The following is a 16108-nucleotide window of genomic DNA, read 5'->3' as shown; positions in this document are numbered from 1 at the left end:
AACCCCCACTCTATCCCAAATACAAACAATCAAATCAAATGAGGACATGTCATTAACTGTATTTGATTTAAATACGTTATAGAATCTGTTAAATACTTTTATTAGTGTGATTACACTGTGCTCGTTTTAGTATAAATATCACCGATGCATTATGTTTGCCTTAGAATATTGAAATTGAAACTGAAATGTCAATGAAAATAATTGTACATGTATATAATATCTTTCCGTTTTGTCTAGAAAATGACCGCTTCGCTGGCGTTTGATTTTTCAAGACTACGAAATTGCTACCTTGATTATCTTTTATACAGTTTTTCTTCGTTATACTCAAGTTATATAAACATGATAGGTTAGAGAGTTGAGAAAAAATCAATAGACTTTTTTACCCCCGTTTACTCTGTTGTTCCAAAAATGTCCGTTGCGTATTTTAGTTATACCCGATGAATTGTGGGTAACTTCTGTACATGTCTGGGAAAACCAACTTTCATTTTTGCATCAAAAGCTAATGTGAATATGCATTTTCTAGCATAATTGTTGTTAGAGGGTTGGTTAAAGTGTAAGTTATTGTTATTTTAGTCATAATATTGTGATTTGTGGGGAAATTTGTATACATTTTTTTTGGACACCAAATTACCCGTCAGACCTCAGTGTAGCCCCTTTAACCTAAGGGCTTTTATCTGCACAAACTTGGTAGACACCCATAAGATGTTTCATGCTAAACATCTAAGCTCTAGCTCATTGGGCTTTTCAAAAGAAGATTTTTTTTTAGTTTTTACTATACACATATAGTTAAAAACAATGACACCCCTGGGGCCGGGCCAGGGCTTTTATTTGAACAAACTTTGTAGACACTTACTAGAAGATGTTTCATGCTTAATATCTAAACTCTAGCTATTTGGGTTTTTTCAAAAAAGATTTTAAGTTTTTGCTATACACATATAAAGAAAATCAATGACCCCCGGGGCGGGCCAATTTTGACCCCAGGTCTTTTATTTGAACAAACTTTGTAGACACTCACTAAAAGATGTTTCATGCTTAATATCTTAACTCTAGCTATTTGGGTTTTTTCAAAGAAGATTTTTTAAGTTTTTGCTATACACATATAAGGAAAATCAATGACCCCCGGGGCGGTGCCAATTTCGACCCCAGGGCTTTTATTTGAACAAACTTGGTAGACACCTATTAGAACATGTTTGATGCTAAATATCTTAGCCATAGCTCTTTGAGTTCTTTAAAAGAAGATTTTTTAAGTTTTCACTATATGCATATAGGGAAAATCAATGACCCCCCGGGGCGGGGCCAATTTTGACCCCAGGGCTTTTATTTGAACAAACTTGGTAGACACTCACTAGAAGATGTTTCATGCCAAATATCTAAGCTCTAACTCATTTGGTTCTTTAATAGAAGATATTTTAAGTTTTTTCTTTCGGTTGCCATGGCAACCAGAGTTCTGCATGGAATTAAATTCTTTGAACAATTTTTAAAGGTGACCACCAAAGGAACATTCCTGTGAAGTTTGGATGAAATTGGCTTAGTGGTTTATGAGGAGATGTCATTTAAAGTAAAAGTTTACGGACGGACGACGGACGAACGGAAGACGGACGGACGACGGACGGACGAAAAGCGATCACAAAAGCTCACCCTGTCACTTTGTGACAGGTGAGCTAAAAATACATTGCTGAGTAAAACTGAAATACAGAGAAATTATCTTATCTTGTTATAAAACAATAAGGTAATATGTACAATCAATTTAAAACTTTTTCACCTCTTTGTCACAAAATAACCTAGATTACCAATTATTCAATTTTCTAACCGGTTTTCTGCTAAAAAATGACCGTATCCATTTTAAAGGATAATTAACAGCAGTTTTTTTAGTCAACCCTAAATATACATGGTATTTTCTATCTAAATCAATACAAATTTTTCCATCTACGACAGACTTAGAATCTACAAGAAAATACAATTGACAAATTAATTTTTATTGATGTACATCTATACATCTGTGCACCGAACATACAAAGAGGAGACTAACCTCGACAGCTTGTTGAGGTTCATTTGCAACGACTCTTTTCGGTTTATTTGGTATGCACTTGATGACCCTGTCTGTGAGGGCAGACACATTACATCGATTTCTTCCAATGTAAATTACGTAGTCATGCTGACTTAGACCTCTTGTCAGACCTTCTCCCTATGCAATACAAAAAATATAATATTATATGATAAAAGTTTTATGTTGAGGACTATATATAGTTTTTCGGTTATCTCCGCAGTCAACACGTGTTTTTGGAGCATCGTGATGTCAACAATCATAAGCCAATAAGAATGGCACTTGTATGAACTGTATACATTATAATCATATCAATTACATTTATTCTAGAAGGAAAACATTTGAATATTTCATCTTTACCAGTTTGTTATAAGGATTCTTATTAGCCCTTGCAGCTTGGGTTACATATACAAACAACTGTTTTTGTTTTTACATGTCCATACTGGCAAAAAAATCTTTATAACTAAGAATACAAAATTGCCATTTTTAAATATATATTGTACTATTTTGTATTATATTTTCATTTTTTCAATTTTAGGCCATCCTTAAAAAAAAGTTTGTTTGCAGTAACTCGACCCAGAATTTTCAAGGTGGGTAGGTAGGTCGATTTTTTTTTTAATGAACTGTACTCCCAAATAAACATGGAATTTCAAAATGCTGGACAATATATGCTTTGATAATCTGGTAACAATTAATAGATTGATAACTGAATTCTAATTTAATAAGACCTACATTTTATTTCTTCTATTACCTTGAACAGAACGAGTCGGTCGCGTTACTGCAAACAACCATCTTTTTAAAGATGGCCTTATGGTGCCTTATTGCCATACAGTTTGAGACAAAGTGCAGGGATCAAAATTGTGCAGATCATAAACATAAAACAAATTATCCTTTTTCTCTCTCCTACCTTTATTTCTAAATCATCTTCTTCAATATTGAAAACCCTCAAGAATTCCTCGCCATCAAATTTAGTCACAACAGGGTTCGGGTTGTAGATAAACCTGTGGGTAGGTTTTCGAAGTTTCTCTATACCATCCATAGAAAAGTATACAAAAACATGTGTAAGTGTGCTCTGATCCATTGACGTCATCAACGGCAGTATATTTGGCATAGTACACGTCATTTCTTTACCTTCGTCAGCCTCATTTACAACACATTCCTGGAAGTAAAATCATTTTCTAATATCATTGAATGCCTGACATTATTGTTTGTGTACCAAAGTCTCAGAACGTATCTATTACATGAGAACTTAATAAGATAAGATTTTTCAAAAACAACAAACTAAATAAAATTAAAATATACCTTATGTATCGGCAAAAATTTACCTACAAGAACAAGCAAAGAGGGCCATGATGGCCCTGAGTCTCTCACCAAAAACAACTGCTTTTCAAAGTTGGAAATTATCCATTGTCAATATTTTCTGATATCTAATTTGAGCATAGAATATGTTTAAATGCCATGACCTGGGGCATTTAAGCTTAAGCTTAAACGACCCCAATCAAATTATTATGAGCAAACTTGATAAAAGACTACCCAATAATGCTACAAAGTTTGGAGATCATCTATCAATTATTTCAGACAGTATGAAATGTTCAAAGGTTTTTATATTTTTGGCTTAAGTGGCCCCTATAAGGGGCCAATCAAATTAATATGAGCAAACTTGATAAAAGCTTACCTAAGAATGCTACAGACAAAGTTTGGTGATCATCCATCAATTAGTTCTCTCAGTCTGGATATAGATGTTTAAAGGTATTTCTATTTTTAGCTTTAGTGGCCCCTAAAAGGGGCCAATCAAATTAATATGAGCAAACTTGATAAAACACTACCCAAAAATGGTACAGACAAAGTTTGGTGATCATCCATCCATTAGTTCTGTAGAAAAATGTCTACATGTTTTTCTATTTTTAGCCCTAGAGACCCCTAAAAAATTCGATAAAAAAAACTACACAAGAATGCTATAGACAAAGTTTGGTAATCATGCAGCACTTAGTTCTCTAGATATAGATGTTTAAAGGTATTTCTATTTTAAACTATAGTGGCCCCTACAAGGGGCCCCCCTACAAGGGGCCAATCAAATTAATATGAGCAAACTTGATAAAAGACTACACAAGAATGCTACAGACAATGTTTGATGATTATCCATCCATTAGTTCTGTAGAAGAGGTGTCTAAATGTTTTTTCTATTTTTAGCCCTAGAGACCCCTAAAAGGGGCCAATCAAATTGATATGAGCAAATTTGATAAAAGACTACCCAAGAATGCTACAGATAAAGTTTGGTGATTATTTATCAATTAGTTCTGGAGTAGAAGATGTTTAAAGGTTTTTCTATTTTTAGCTCTGTTGACCCCTAAAAAGGGCCAATTGAAATGACATGAGCACATTCAAGTGTGACTGTCACAAGGACGCTACAGACCAAATTTGAAGTAAATCTGCCCAGTGGTTTCAGAGAAGAAGACGCATGACAGTTGACGTATGATGACGGACGCCAGAGTATCCCCCTTTGATACTAATAGCTCACCCAGAGCCTTCGGCTCTGGTGAGCTAAAAAGTATTTAAATAAGACTTTGTATTGTACTTTCTTTACCTCTTCAGTCATTTCTCCAGTTGGTAGTTGAACACCAATTTTTGGATGCTGTACAGTGTCAAGGTTTGTACCGTACACTTTTACCTTGGTCCCCCCACTGTGGACTGTACTTCCTGGAACAATCTTTGACACTGTGGCATCATTTTTATACTCGTAGGGTTCTGTACTGTGGAGTACAGCGCCATCTATTGTCAATGTAACAAAGTCTTTCTTAATGGCACGTTTCCGTCTTCCAGATGAACCCAACAGTAGGGGGCCTTGTGGTGATTTGCACAAAATCACTGTTCTATTTGAGCTGTGAAAGTTAAGGGAAGAAAAATACTTTTTGAGCTATGTAAATGGTACATAATACACAAAATACAATTTAAACTTGTTAATTGTTCTTTTTCTATTCAAAGAAGTAATTCACTAATTTACTTGACAATGATATTTACAATGAGAATTATGTCACTTACCTTAATTGTAATTTCAAATTAGATTTCTAGGATAATGCTTATCTATATACTTTAACACTAAATAAGCAAATGTCAGAAATTTTCCCCCTATTAATTCATTGCAGCAAAAAAAAAATTGCCTCATCCATTTGAGGACATTAATGAAAACATAATATTATACAAAATAAAATATACAGATTCTACAGTTCCTGCTTATAAATCTAAAGGATTAACAGGATTACTATTTTTATACACTTGAAATATGGTCTATGATTTATGATCTAGCTTTTTAAAAGGTTTTTTTTTCTCCTATAGGGGTATAAAACTAAATAGCCTTATCCACAATTTGTAGAATATTTATTTGCACACTGTATCTCGTTAAAACAATTATACCAAAGAGCAAAATTTGCAAGAAAGAACCATGTCTAAAATTTTTAGATAAAACAGAAGGTGCATATACAAAATAATCACCAATTGCAGCTATATAAATTTGTAAGTAACTGTTTTTGTTTCTTATATAAGTCAGATTTATTAAGAATCAAAGGTACATTTTGTTAAAATTCTTTTCAACTATTTTTTTCTTAATTTTTGACTGGGTCAATCACCACTGAAAAGATCATATGGCAAGTTTCAAACTTAACTGGTGGAGGAAGACCCAAGGTGCTATCCGTGCATTATTTCAGACAAGATAGGGCAATTGTGAAGAACTGTCAATGTTTTGCAAGCAAGCCGAATAGCTTTCTCAAGAATCCCAAGTCCCTTAAGGCATTAGAACCAACGGCTGTGAGGGACAAGTGGTTTTTTCAGTTAATGATATTGACCACAAGGCCATTACCTCGGCCCCTTATTTTTTTCAAATATAACAGCTTGAACTAGAGTTATAGAAATTTTTTACTTTTAACCTGCTGAAATTTTGTAATGGATTTGTCCTGCCTTGAATTTGTAGGAGTCCAATCAAAGTTTAAGGGTATTATATTTTCAAAATTCAAAAACTGAACAACCAACAGTATTGAGCCTTGTAAGACTGTAGTACCCAGGGTTCATACAGACATCCAATGACAAAATAAAATATAGCTGTTTTTGAGCACTTTTAAAGCACATTTTCTCGTTTTTCAAGCAAAATTTGTTGCACACTATGTCATTCAATCACTTTCATGCATATCTGCAGCATATTTAAACACTTTTTCAGAGAGTAATCAAATTCAGGGACTTTTAGCACTTTTTTTTTTTTTTTAGCACTTTTTAAGAAAGGGAATCACATTTAAGCACTTTTTAAAACTGTACAAACCCAGTGCACGGAATTTCAGGCTGGACTGGCTCTGTACTGGTGGCAAAGACTAAACAACTACAATTCCAGCAGACTAAGGGTTAAGCTTTAACTGAAACATTACAAAAATACCTTGTCATATTGCACAGTTTGGTGCCAATATACACTGATTTGTTGAGACCGACATTAAAGTTATCTCCCTCTAAGGTGATAATGGTTCCTCCTGAACGTGGTCCATACAACGGTGTAACACTATTCAATACAGGTTTCTGCAACATTAAATAACAGGAAATATTTTGAGATAAAAATTAAATATTTTACAATTCAGTTGACAAATATCACAAAAGCCTAGTCTGAAAACCCAGAATTAAGAATTACTTGTATAATTATATGATATGACTTAAATTAAGCCAATACTCACCCTGTATTCAAATTTCATAGTCTCTGTTTCTGCAGTTCCATCAACCTTATAGTTCAACTTTTCACCTGTGAGGTCACTGACCTCCACCTTGACAGTGAAGCTACCTTCCGTTATAGATGCATGAGTTGAACATGTGATTCTACAAATAGAAAATATTTTCTTTAAGTAATTTAACAAGAGCACCGCTAGGCGGAGCATTATATGCCCGAAAGTACTCTTTCTTTTAGTGAGGAAGACATTGGAATTAAATACAGTATTACCTCCTTCAAAAAGCAATCCTCCTTTATAGCTGAAGAACATTCATGTATATATGCAGTTGCTGTTTTCAAAGCACCACCATCAAGTTGTTATCTTGTAAGTAAAAATGCTAAAACGGATGGACACCAAGACGTCAGGGGTATAAAAGCTGTTAATCCTATAAAATTTTACAGCTGTAGTTCGATTAATACTTGATTTATTGAGCGAAAACTGTTTCCAGTTTAAAGGTGATAGTAATCCCTTGATCTTTGACCTTGTGACCCCAAAATCAATAGCGGTCTTCTACCCAATATGAACAATCATCTTATGAAGTTTGAATACTGTGGGCCAAATGGAACTAAGGTTATGCTCCAGAAACCATTTTCAGTATTAAGCTAATAGTGACCTTGACCTTTGGCCTTGTGACCCCAAAATCAATAGGGGTCTTCTACCCAATATGGACAATCATCCTATGAAGTTTGAAAACTGTGGGTCAAATGGAACTTAAGTTATGCTTCGGAAACCATTTTACGTATTTAGCTAATAGTGACCTTGACCTTTAACCTTGTGACCCTAAAATCAATAGGTTTTTTTTTACCCAATATGGACAATCATCCTATGAAGTTTGAATACTGTGGGCCAAATGGAACTTAAGTTATGCTCCGGAAACCATTTTCAGTATTTCGCTAATAGTGACCTTGACCTTTGACCTTGTGACCCCAAAATCAATAGGGGTCTTCTACCCAATATGGGCAATCATCCTATTAAGTTTGAATACTGTGGGCTAAATGGAACTTAAGTTATGGTCCGAAAACCATTTTCAGTATTAAGCTAATAGTGACCTTGACCTTTGACCTTGTGACCCCAAAATCAATAGGGGTCTTCTACTTAATATGGACAATCATCCTATGAAGTTTGAATACTGTGGGTCAAATGGAACTTAAGTTATGCTCCGGAAACCATTTTCAGTATTAAGCTAATAGTGACCTTGACCTTTGACCTTGTGACCCCAAAATCAATAGGAGTCTTCTATCCAATATGGGCAATCATCCTTTGAAGTTTGAATACTGTGGGTCAAATAGAACTTAAGTTATGCTCCGGAAACCATTTTCAGTATTTAGCTTATAGTGACCTTGACCTTTGACCTTGTGACCCCAAAATCAATAGGGGTCTTCTACCCAATATGGGCAATCATCCTATGAAGTTTGAATACTGTGGGCCAAATGGAACTTAAGTTATGCTCCGGAAACCAAATTGCTAACAGACGGACGGACGGACGTACGGACGGACGGACGGACGGACGGACAGACGGACGCCAGGGGGTATAACATAATATGCCCGAAATTCTTTCGGGCATATAATAAAATGAGTCTTCTGTTTGCAACTAGAGCATGGTCTGCACTGTTAGCTATGCAACTAGAGCATGGTCTACACTAATAGCTACAGGAACTATCCATGTAACTAGAGCATGGTCTGCACTGTTAGCTATGCAACTAGAGCATGGTGTACACTTTTAGCTATGGAACTAGAGCATGGTGTACACTGTTAGCTATGCAACTAGAGCATGGTGTACACTGTTAGCTATGCAACTAGAGCATGGTCTGCACTGTTAGCTATGCAACTAGAGCATGGTCTACACTGATAGCTACAGGAACTATCCATGTGGCTAGAGCATGGTCTACACTGTTAGCTATGCAACTAGTGCATGGTGTACACTGTTAGCTATGCAACAAGAGCATGATCTGCACTGTTAGCTATGCAACTAGAGCATGGTCTACACTGTTAGCTATGCAACTAGAGCATGGTCTACACTGTTAGCTATGCAACAAGAGCATGATCTGCACTGTTAGCTATGCAACTAGAGCATGGTCTACACTGTTAGCCATGCAACTAGAGCATGGTCTACACTGTTAGCTATGCAACTAGAGCATGGTCTGCACTGTTAGCTATGCAACTAGAGCATGGTCTGCACTGTTAGCTATGCAACTAGAGCATGGTCTGCACTGTTAGCTATGCAACTAGAGCATGGTCTGCACTGTTAGCTATGCAACTAGAGCATGGTCTGCACTGCTGGCTACATGAACTATCCATATGGCTAGAGCATGGTCTGCACTGTTAGCTATGCAACTAGAGCATGGTGTACACTGTTAGCTTTGGAACTAAAGCATGGTCTACACTGTTAGCTATGCAACTAGAGCATGGTGTACACTGTTAGCTATGCAACTAGAGCATGGTGTACACTGTTAGCTATGCAACTAGAGCATGGTCTGCACTGTTAGCTATGCAACTAGAGCATGGTCTGCACTGTTATCTATGCAACTAGAGCATGGTCTGCACTGTTAGCTATGCAACTAGAGCATGGTCTGCACTGCTGGCTACATGAACTATCCATGTGGCTAGAGCATGGTCTGCACTGTTAGCTATGCAACTAGTGCATGGTCTGCACTGTTAGGAACTGTATACTGCACTTTGTCTAAATGAGATGTAAACACATATGAAGTTTTAGATTGATAACTGAAATAATTTTAGTTTGATGATCATACAAAATGTCAGTGCCAAATCTATATAATCACACCATTGACAACAATGCACATGCTTTTAACATAAAGGGTTATTAAATATAAATATAACAACATATTTGTTTACTTAATTTTTACGAATCAAAATAAAACTAATTAACACAACATGACATTAACTGCTAATAATAACAGCTCCTTCCATAGGCCAAAATAAAAAGCATTCCATAAGAGACAACGCCAATCACCGGCGTCGCCAATAACACAATGTACAAATAAATTAATCAAAATATGAACATACTCTGTGTTGCTCAAGCTCTCTGATAACGGTGAACATTTATTGGTACTGTCACCAATGGTCACTACAGGAACTTTGTATCCAAAATTGTCTCCCTTTACAGTGAGCAGAGTGCCTCCATCAGTAGGTCCTGACAATGGATAAATCTGAAATGTAGATTGTTAAGTTATTTAAAAACAAAACAGTCAGCACTGTAAGAATAGACTTCAATGCATAGTCTCACACAGATTTGTGCAACAACAAATAGAATTACCTCTTAATGCAATCCATATCCCTACCAATGTCCATGATGACACCAGTACTGGTTAGTTCCAGGAAGCAGACTCAACAGTGATTAATATAAGTTGTAAGAACTTGTTTCGCAATCTAGCTTAAATAAATATGTTTAAATCAATGACTTTCTTTAAAACAGGTATAGATTACCTCTGGTTGTGCCAATTTACTATACCAAACAGAACATTGAAGTAAAGTAAAAGGCATAGATTATAAAATAATTATATTAATGTCATATTCTATAGAGTTGCATAACTTGGCCTGCTGAGCTTGCTTGCAGCCTTTCATGCATACACATGCACATATTGTAAGTTTCAAGTATATATCTGTTCTGGTTTCAGAGATTATCTAAAGCAAATCTAAACTAAAATAATTATCTGGTAAATTTATAAAGGGATATTCATATATCATCAACAAGAGTACCTGTGACTTTTTGCCCATGACCTTCACCACAGGAGCCTGAATTTTGCAACTGACACTTCACCTCACAATGATTAAACAAGCCAAGCCAAGTTATATCTAAATCTCTCAATGCATGAAAAGGTTTTGCTAAGGGCAAGAGTTTTCCTCTGATCTCTAAATGTGGCCTTGACCGTTGACCTAGAAGCCTTGTTCATGTGTGTGACACTATGTCTCATGATGCTAAACGTTTCTATTAAGTAATGCTACAATCCATACATTCATGTTGAAGATATGCTCAACATATAATTCAGGACATTTCATCTTTTTGGGTGACCTTGACTTTGTATATACTGTAACCCAATTTATATTCGCGAATACAAATTTTTGCCTTTTGCTGGTCGGTCATATTCCCTAATATTAATTTCCGCGTTTTCTCGATTTCCGAAAAAAAAAAATTCGCGGATTGGAAAGTCCGATGGGGCCGTAAAATCCATTAGCCAACTATTAATCTTCAATAATTGAGGTCATTATTGCTGTCATAAATGGGATTAACAATACGCTAGTCTTATATTGTATTGGTAAGTGAAGTGTGATCACAATTCAGCAAAACATTTTATCTATATATGTACATGTACGCATCGTTCGTCTTCATTTCTAAACATGTCGTTAAAAGGGTGGTTGATAAAAAATAAACCCTCAGAATGCAGTGGTAACTGGACTATGGAATACAGTTTATCTAGAAAAGTCTTTAAGAAATTCAATTTAAGCGTTTCATAAAAAAATACCCTCTCCAATCAGGGATCGAACCAACAACAAGAAAATTATGTTATATGAGTCCGCAATCTAACCAACTGAGCTATACAGGCTGTTAAGTTTGTCGGGTAAAAATCGATACTAGTATGAAACCATTTTGTATTTCACTGTTTGTAATTATGTACACCCTATCCCTTATGTGATGCTCAATAGGTTTATACCACCTTTGTCTTAACAATTCACTCAAACAATTATTTTATAGGATCCAGAAAACAATAGCCTTATGTGATGCTCGATACTTTTCCCACTTTTGTCATACGATTTATTCAAACATTTATTTTATGTTTGAATCCAAACAGGTCGAGGTTTCTGGACTTGAGGACAAAAGGCAAATTATTTCTTTTGATATTTATAAAATAGTAGTAGTTTACTTAGTTTGTGTTTTTATTGCTTTATGAGAATATTCATAACAATTCATTACTTCCTAACAGGTGCCCGTAAAATTCGAATATATCCGGTCAAGTAGCTTTGCATGAACAATGTCTAACATAAAAATTTCTCTCCAATTTATTCGCGAAATCGTGCGGACTTATTCGCGCAAACAGATATTTGCGCTTCGTGGCCATCCGCGAATAAAGCGAATATTAATTGGTCGCGAATATTCGTTGGGTTACAGTATTGACCTGGATTATACTGGCTACCACTCAGTCTCATAATTGTGTATGTTTGTGATTTAACCCTTCAATTTAAGTCAATCAGTCTTCTTACACAAATTTCAATATTATTAGCTCACCTTTGACCTCTTATGTGTGACCTTATGTGTGACATTGACCTTAATCATAGGGACTTTAATTTGGTGTGATGCTCTGCCTCAAGATGGTGAACATTTGTGCTAAGTTACATCAAAATCCTTTCATCCAGTTCACTATGGGTAATCTCATTGTACATTCAAATTTTTTTTTAATTGATGCATATAAAAATCAAAGATGGCTAATTACACTTTCTGGTTATCAACAAGTAAATTATTAAGTATTTCTAAAATGATAATGAATCATAGTTTCTGCATCAATCCTTATTTCATAGCCACTTACACTTACAATCAATACACAGTGAATCTTTTTTCCTACATACTTGTATATCCACTTAAATAACACAAGTATATATATTTGATGTGCAGTTAATGGTATGACAATGTTTATGGTAAACTGTCACATTAGCAATTATAGTTTATTAATAATTCATTAGGCAGACAAAAACTTTCAACCTTATTTTCCCATCCTTTTGGATTAGCTGCTTTGGAATTTGTATCATGGTAAGGTAAATTGATAGGGACAAAATTCACCACAACAGCTTAATTGTAAATTTTGATTTATTATAAAAAAAACTTTTTAGAACGGGACCACCAGAGCGGTGTAATACATGTATAAGCTTGACTGTAAATTTGTTTGAGTAATCAAAAATAACCTTTCAATTAGGGTAAAGACCCAATCAAGAAACTTGACTGAAAAATGTTTTATATTTAATATCCTTATGATACTAAATGACCTCCAAGTTGGAGGTATTTTTTACCCTAAATGCATGATTCATAAAACTTCTATAGAGGTAGACTAGGCAATGCTATATGCCAAATATACAAGCATAGTATTTATCCACAAAAATATAATTTGTTTAGACTTATATCTTAGTCTAGTTAAAGCAAGTTACTCCCGGGGCAGGGCCAATTTTGACCTGAGGGTTATGATAAATATGAGCAGCGTCACGACAAAACCAACATAGTGCGTTTTCGACCAGCATGGATCCAGACCAGCCTGCGCATCCGCGCAGTCTGATCAGGATCCATGCTGTTCGCTTACCAACACTATTACAAGTAGAGAAATTGATAGTGAACAGCATGGATCCTGATCAGACTGCGCGGACGCGCATGCTGGTCTGGATTCAGGCTGGTCGCAAATGCCCTATGTTGGTTTTGTCGTGACGCGGCTCATATAACTTTTGTAGAAATCTACAAACTGATTCCACATGCTTAATATCTCAGCTCTTGGCTTTGAAGTATCACATAATTAAACAAATGTGTTTTCTAATTTTGACCCCAGTGGCATGATTAGTATCAATTTTGTAGACATTCACAAGGTAATGCTACATTGTACATGCTACATATCATAGGTCTTTTTGTCATTGTAATTTCACAAAATAAGACTGAAATTAGATTTCTCATACAAGACTATGTCAACTAAGTGACTTCCTGAGATAGATGTACGGACAACCAGGTTCATGATATTATATGCCGAAATTAAAACCACACAAAAAATATTTTTCAATTTCATCCTCAGTACATTTCTTTATTATCTATATGATATTTTCCTGGTTTAAGGACCCCAATTGATTTATGTAAAAGACTTTCAAATATTATGTTTTAAGGCCTCTAGACATCAACAGAGCTCCTTTTAAGTATAGAATATTAAAAGATCTTAAACTAACAGAGAAAATTACTACAATTAGAATAATAGAATGCTAAAACGCAGATTGGTTTTGGCCGTCTATAATTACAGGTTCACAAATACTTACTGATGTAATAATTGGTTCACAAGTTAGTGGTGAAAACTCAACATTCGGATCCACACACTCGTCCCGTTTACTACAATGATTGCCACACCAACCGCAACCCTGCGGGTCCCGGGAGCTCACGCAGCTTGAACATTTATCATACACAGCACAGGAGTTGAGTGGGAACCGAGAAATCTAAAAAGAGACAAATTTAGCGTATTATTAATAATGACTCTCACAGCACAGATAACTTACATATCTTATATAAGATATGGGCTAAGATTCTTATATAAACAGTACAGATGCCTGTCAAGTCTGACTCTGGATACATTCTGAGCAGAACATACAACGTTAATTTGGAAAAATTTTCCTTCAAACTCTGAACCAACCTTGAGTCCAGGGTGGCAGGTTACAAAGAAATCATCTAAGCTCAAACTCAGATCTCAAGTATTTGATTTGTCAGAAACTGTCACTGAATGCTCACTGAACTGAGATTTGAGACAGAACTCAGAAAAATGACTGGTCTTTTTCTAATCAATCTCAATGGTCACACTTTAAACCTATTCAATGCCTTGTTTACTTTTTACTTCTTTTTTTTTTTTTTTTTTTTTTGTTTGGTTGGGTTTTTGTACACCAGAACATCAACTTTCCAACTTATTGGTGGAGAAAAACCTCAGATACCCCTTTGTGTATTATATCAGGAATGACGTGGCACCTGAGTAGAACCATTAATATTCCATTTAGTGAGCTGGATGGCTTCCTCACATAAAAAAATCTGAAGTCCTTGCTGGAATTTAAACCTACATTGGTGACAGGCAAGTGGCTTGAAGTCAACAAACTAAACAACATGGTCACTGACACCTCCCAATGCCAAATGTTGGTCTTTTTCTTCCCTCTCATTTACAAAAATATTGCTACAACTAAAGCTAGCATGCATTATACCAAAACATGAACTGACCTACTTATAATCCAGAAAATTTAAGATTATATAGCCATATCCAGATCAATGCTCCCCCATCTCCGAAAGAGTGTGCAACACCTTGAACACTCAATTAAACTGAGTATGCAATATTTTCAACTTTACCATTTTGGGCTTTCTTAAGAGATTTTATTTTTTACATCTTTTTAAAATAACTAATGTTTAACATAAAACAAAGAAAGTGACAGACACTTAACCATTTCATATGAAAGCCTTTCAAGAAAGGTCCTCACACATCAAATACATGTACATTTATCAAAAATATCAACACATGAAATAATTGTACATTACATTACAACACTTGTACATTAATCCAAGATATTTGGTCATCAATTAAGATGCTGTAAGACTGTTTGTTTGTTTGTTTGACTGGCGCCCAAACACAATTTAGGTCATTTAGTGCCAAAACAGGCAGTGATTTTGACTAACCTCAAGTGTTACAAACTTAAAGCAACGCCAGCGGTCAAAAATCACCTCACCTGCTGGAGCTAAGAGATGCATAGACCCCAGTAATTCAATTAAACCCATTCAGTCGCCTCTTATGATCACGCAGGGTTAAACAGTGGATGCAATTTTGATGCCACAACCCATAAAGGCAATCCCTCAGCCACTATGGGCAAGAGGCTGTAAGAAACTGTATAGAAGTGTGACAGATAAATCAATGGAACAACAAACCACCAATTGCATACTTGACTTCAACATCTTTGTGGAGCAGTAAAATGGATAGTGGCAATGGGTTAAACAAGTAAATGGCCCACCTTATTGCCAGACATAGCATAGACATACTCCTCTTTTGCATCCATCCTCATATCCTGGAGAATTGGCCCGTCACTTAGTTTATACTGCATATAAGGTTTGTTACTCTCACAAAAATCTGCCTTTAGACTTGTCTGCAATAAAGAAAATAACATCAAACACTCAAAACAGTTCCTTTTATTGTGATGTAACAGAAAAAAAGAAATATAGCTGACATATTGTTGAAGTTTCTTTTCTCTTCTAGCTTATTTTTTATTCAATTCTGAGCATAAATCTGAATTTAATGTTATTAAGATAATGAAATCATTAACTCAAAAAGTGAAATATAATTAATATTTTCATCCGTCTAAGTTCTAACACTACTGAGATTAATACATTTAACACAACACACTACAACTTTAAGGGACTCCAAAGAGCTAATTTAAGGAATGAACCATTTTTTTGGCATTTTATGAGGAATCTGATAAGGTGTGTGCAAAAATTTCAGATCATTTGCTTACTCTATGCTAAAAACTTTATTTGTTAAAATGACTCAAATGTGGAAAGATTTAAAAACTTTTAACTCACATCTTTCCATTTTACATGGTTAGTGTCCAAGTT

General features: G+C 35.2%; 1 protein-coding gene across 1 annotated transcript in view; it reads right to left on the bottom strand.

Moving 5' to 3' along the window:
• Positions 1-2029: 2029 nt before the first annotated feature.
• LOC132744705 (hepatocyte growth factor receptor-like) overlaps positions 2030-16108 on the bottom strand; it is a gene marked incomplete at its 3' end in the record, with an annotated part of 33737 nt that continues 19658 nt past the window's right edge. The window contains exons 5-12 of the mRNA XM_060733482.1: positions 15511-15642; positions 13795-13968; positions 9805-9947; positions 6751-6889; positions 6462-6598; positions 4629-4923; positions 2952-3203; positions 2030-2185 (exon numbers count right to left, since the gene is read on the bottom strand). Coding sequence (XP_060589465.1) covers positions 2030-2185; positions 2952-3203; positions 4629-4923; positions 6462-6598; positions 6751-6889; positions 9805-9947; positions 13795-13968; positions 15511-15642 — 1428 coding nt within the window. The remainder of the gene's footprint in view (positions 2186-2951; positions 3204-4628; positions 4924-6461; positions 6599-6750; positions 6890-9804; positions 9948-13794; positions 13969-15510; positions 15643-16108) is intronic.

The sequence above is a fragment of the Ruditapes philippinarum genome, unplaced genomic scaffold (assembly GCF_026571515.1).
Source record: "Ruditapes philippinarum isolate M1 unplaced genomic scaffold, ASM2657151v2 ctg6878_1_1_1_1, whole genome shotgun sequence".
NCBI lineage: Eukaryota > Metazoa > Mollusca > Bivalvia > Venerida > Veneridae > Ruditapes > Ruditapes philippinarum.
The sequence above is the reverse complement of the archived record's forward strand: the minus strand, read 5'-3'. Positions and strand labels throughout refer to the sequence as shown.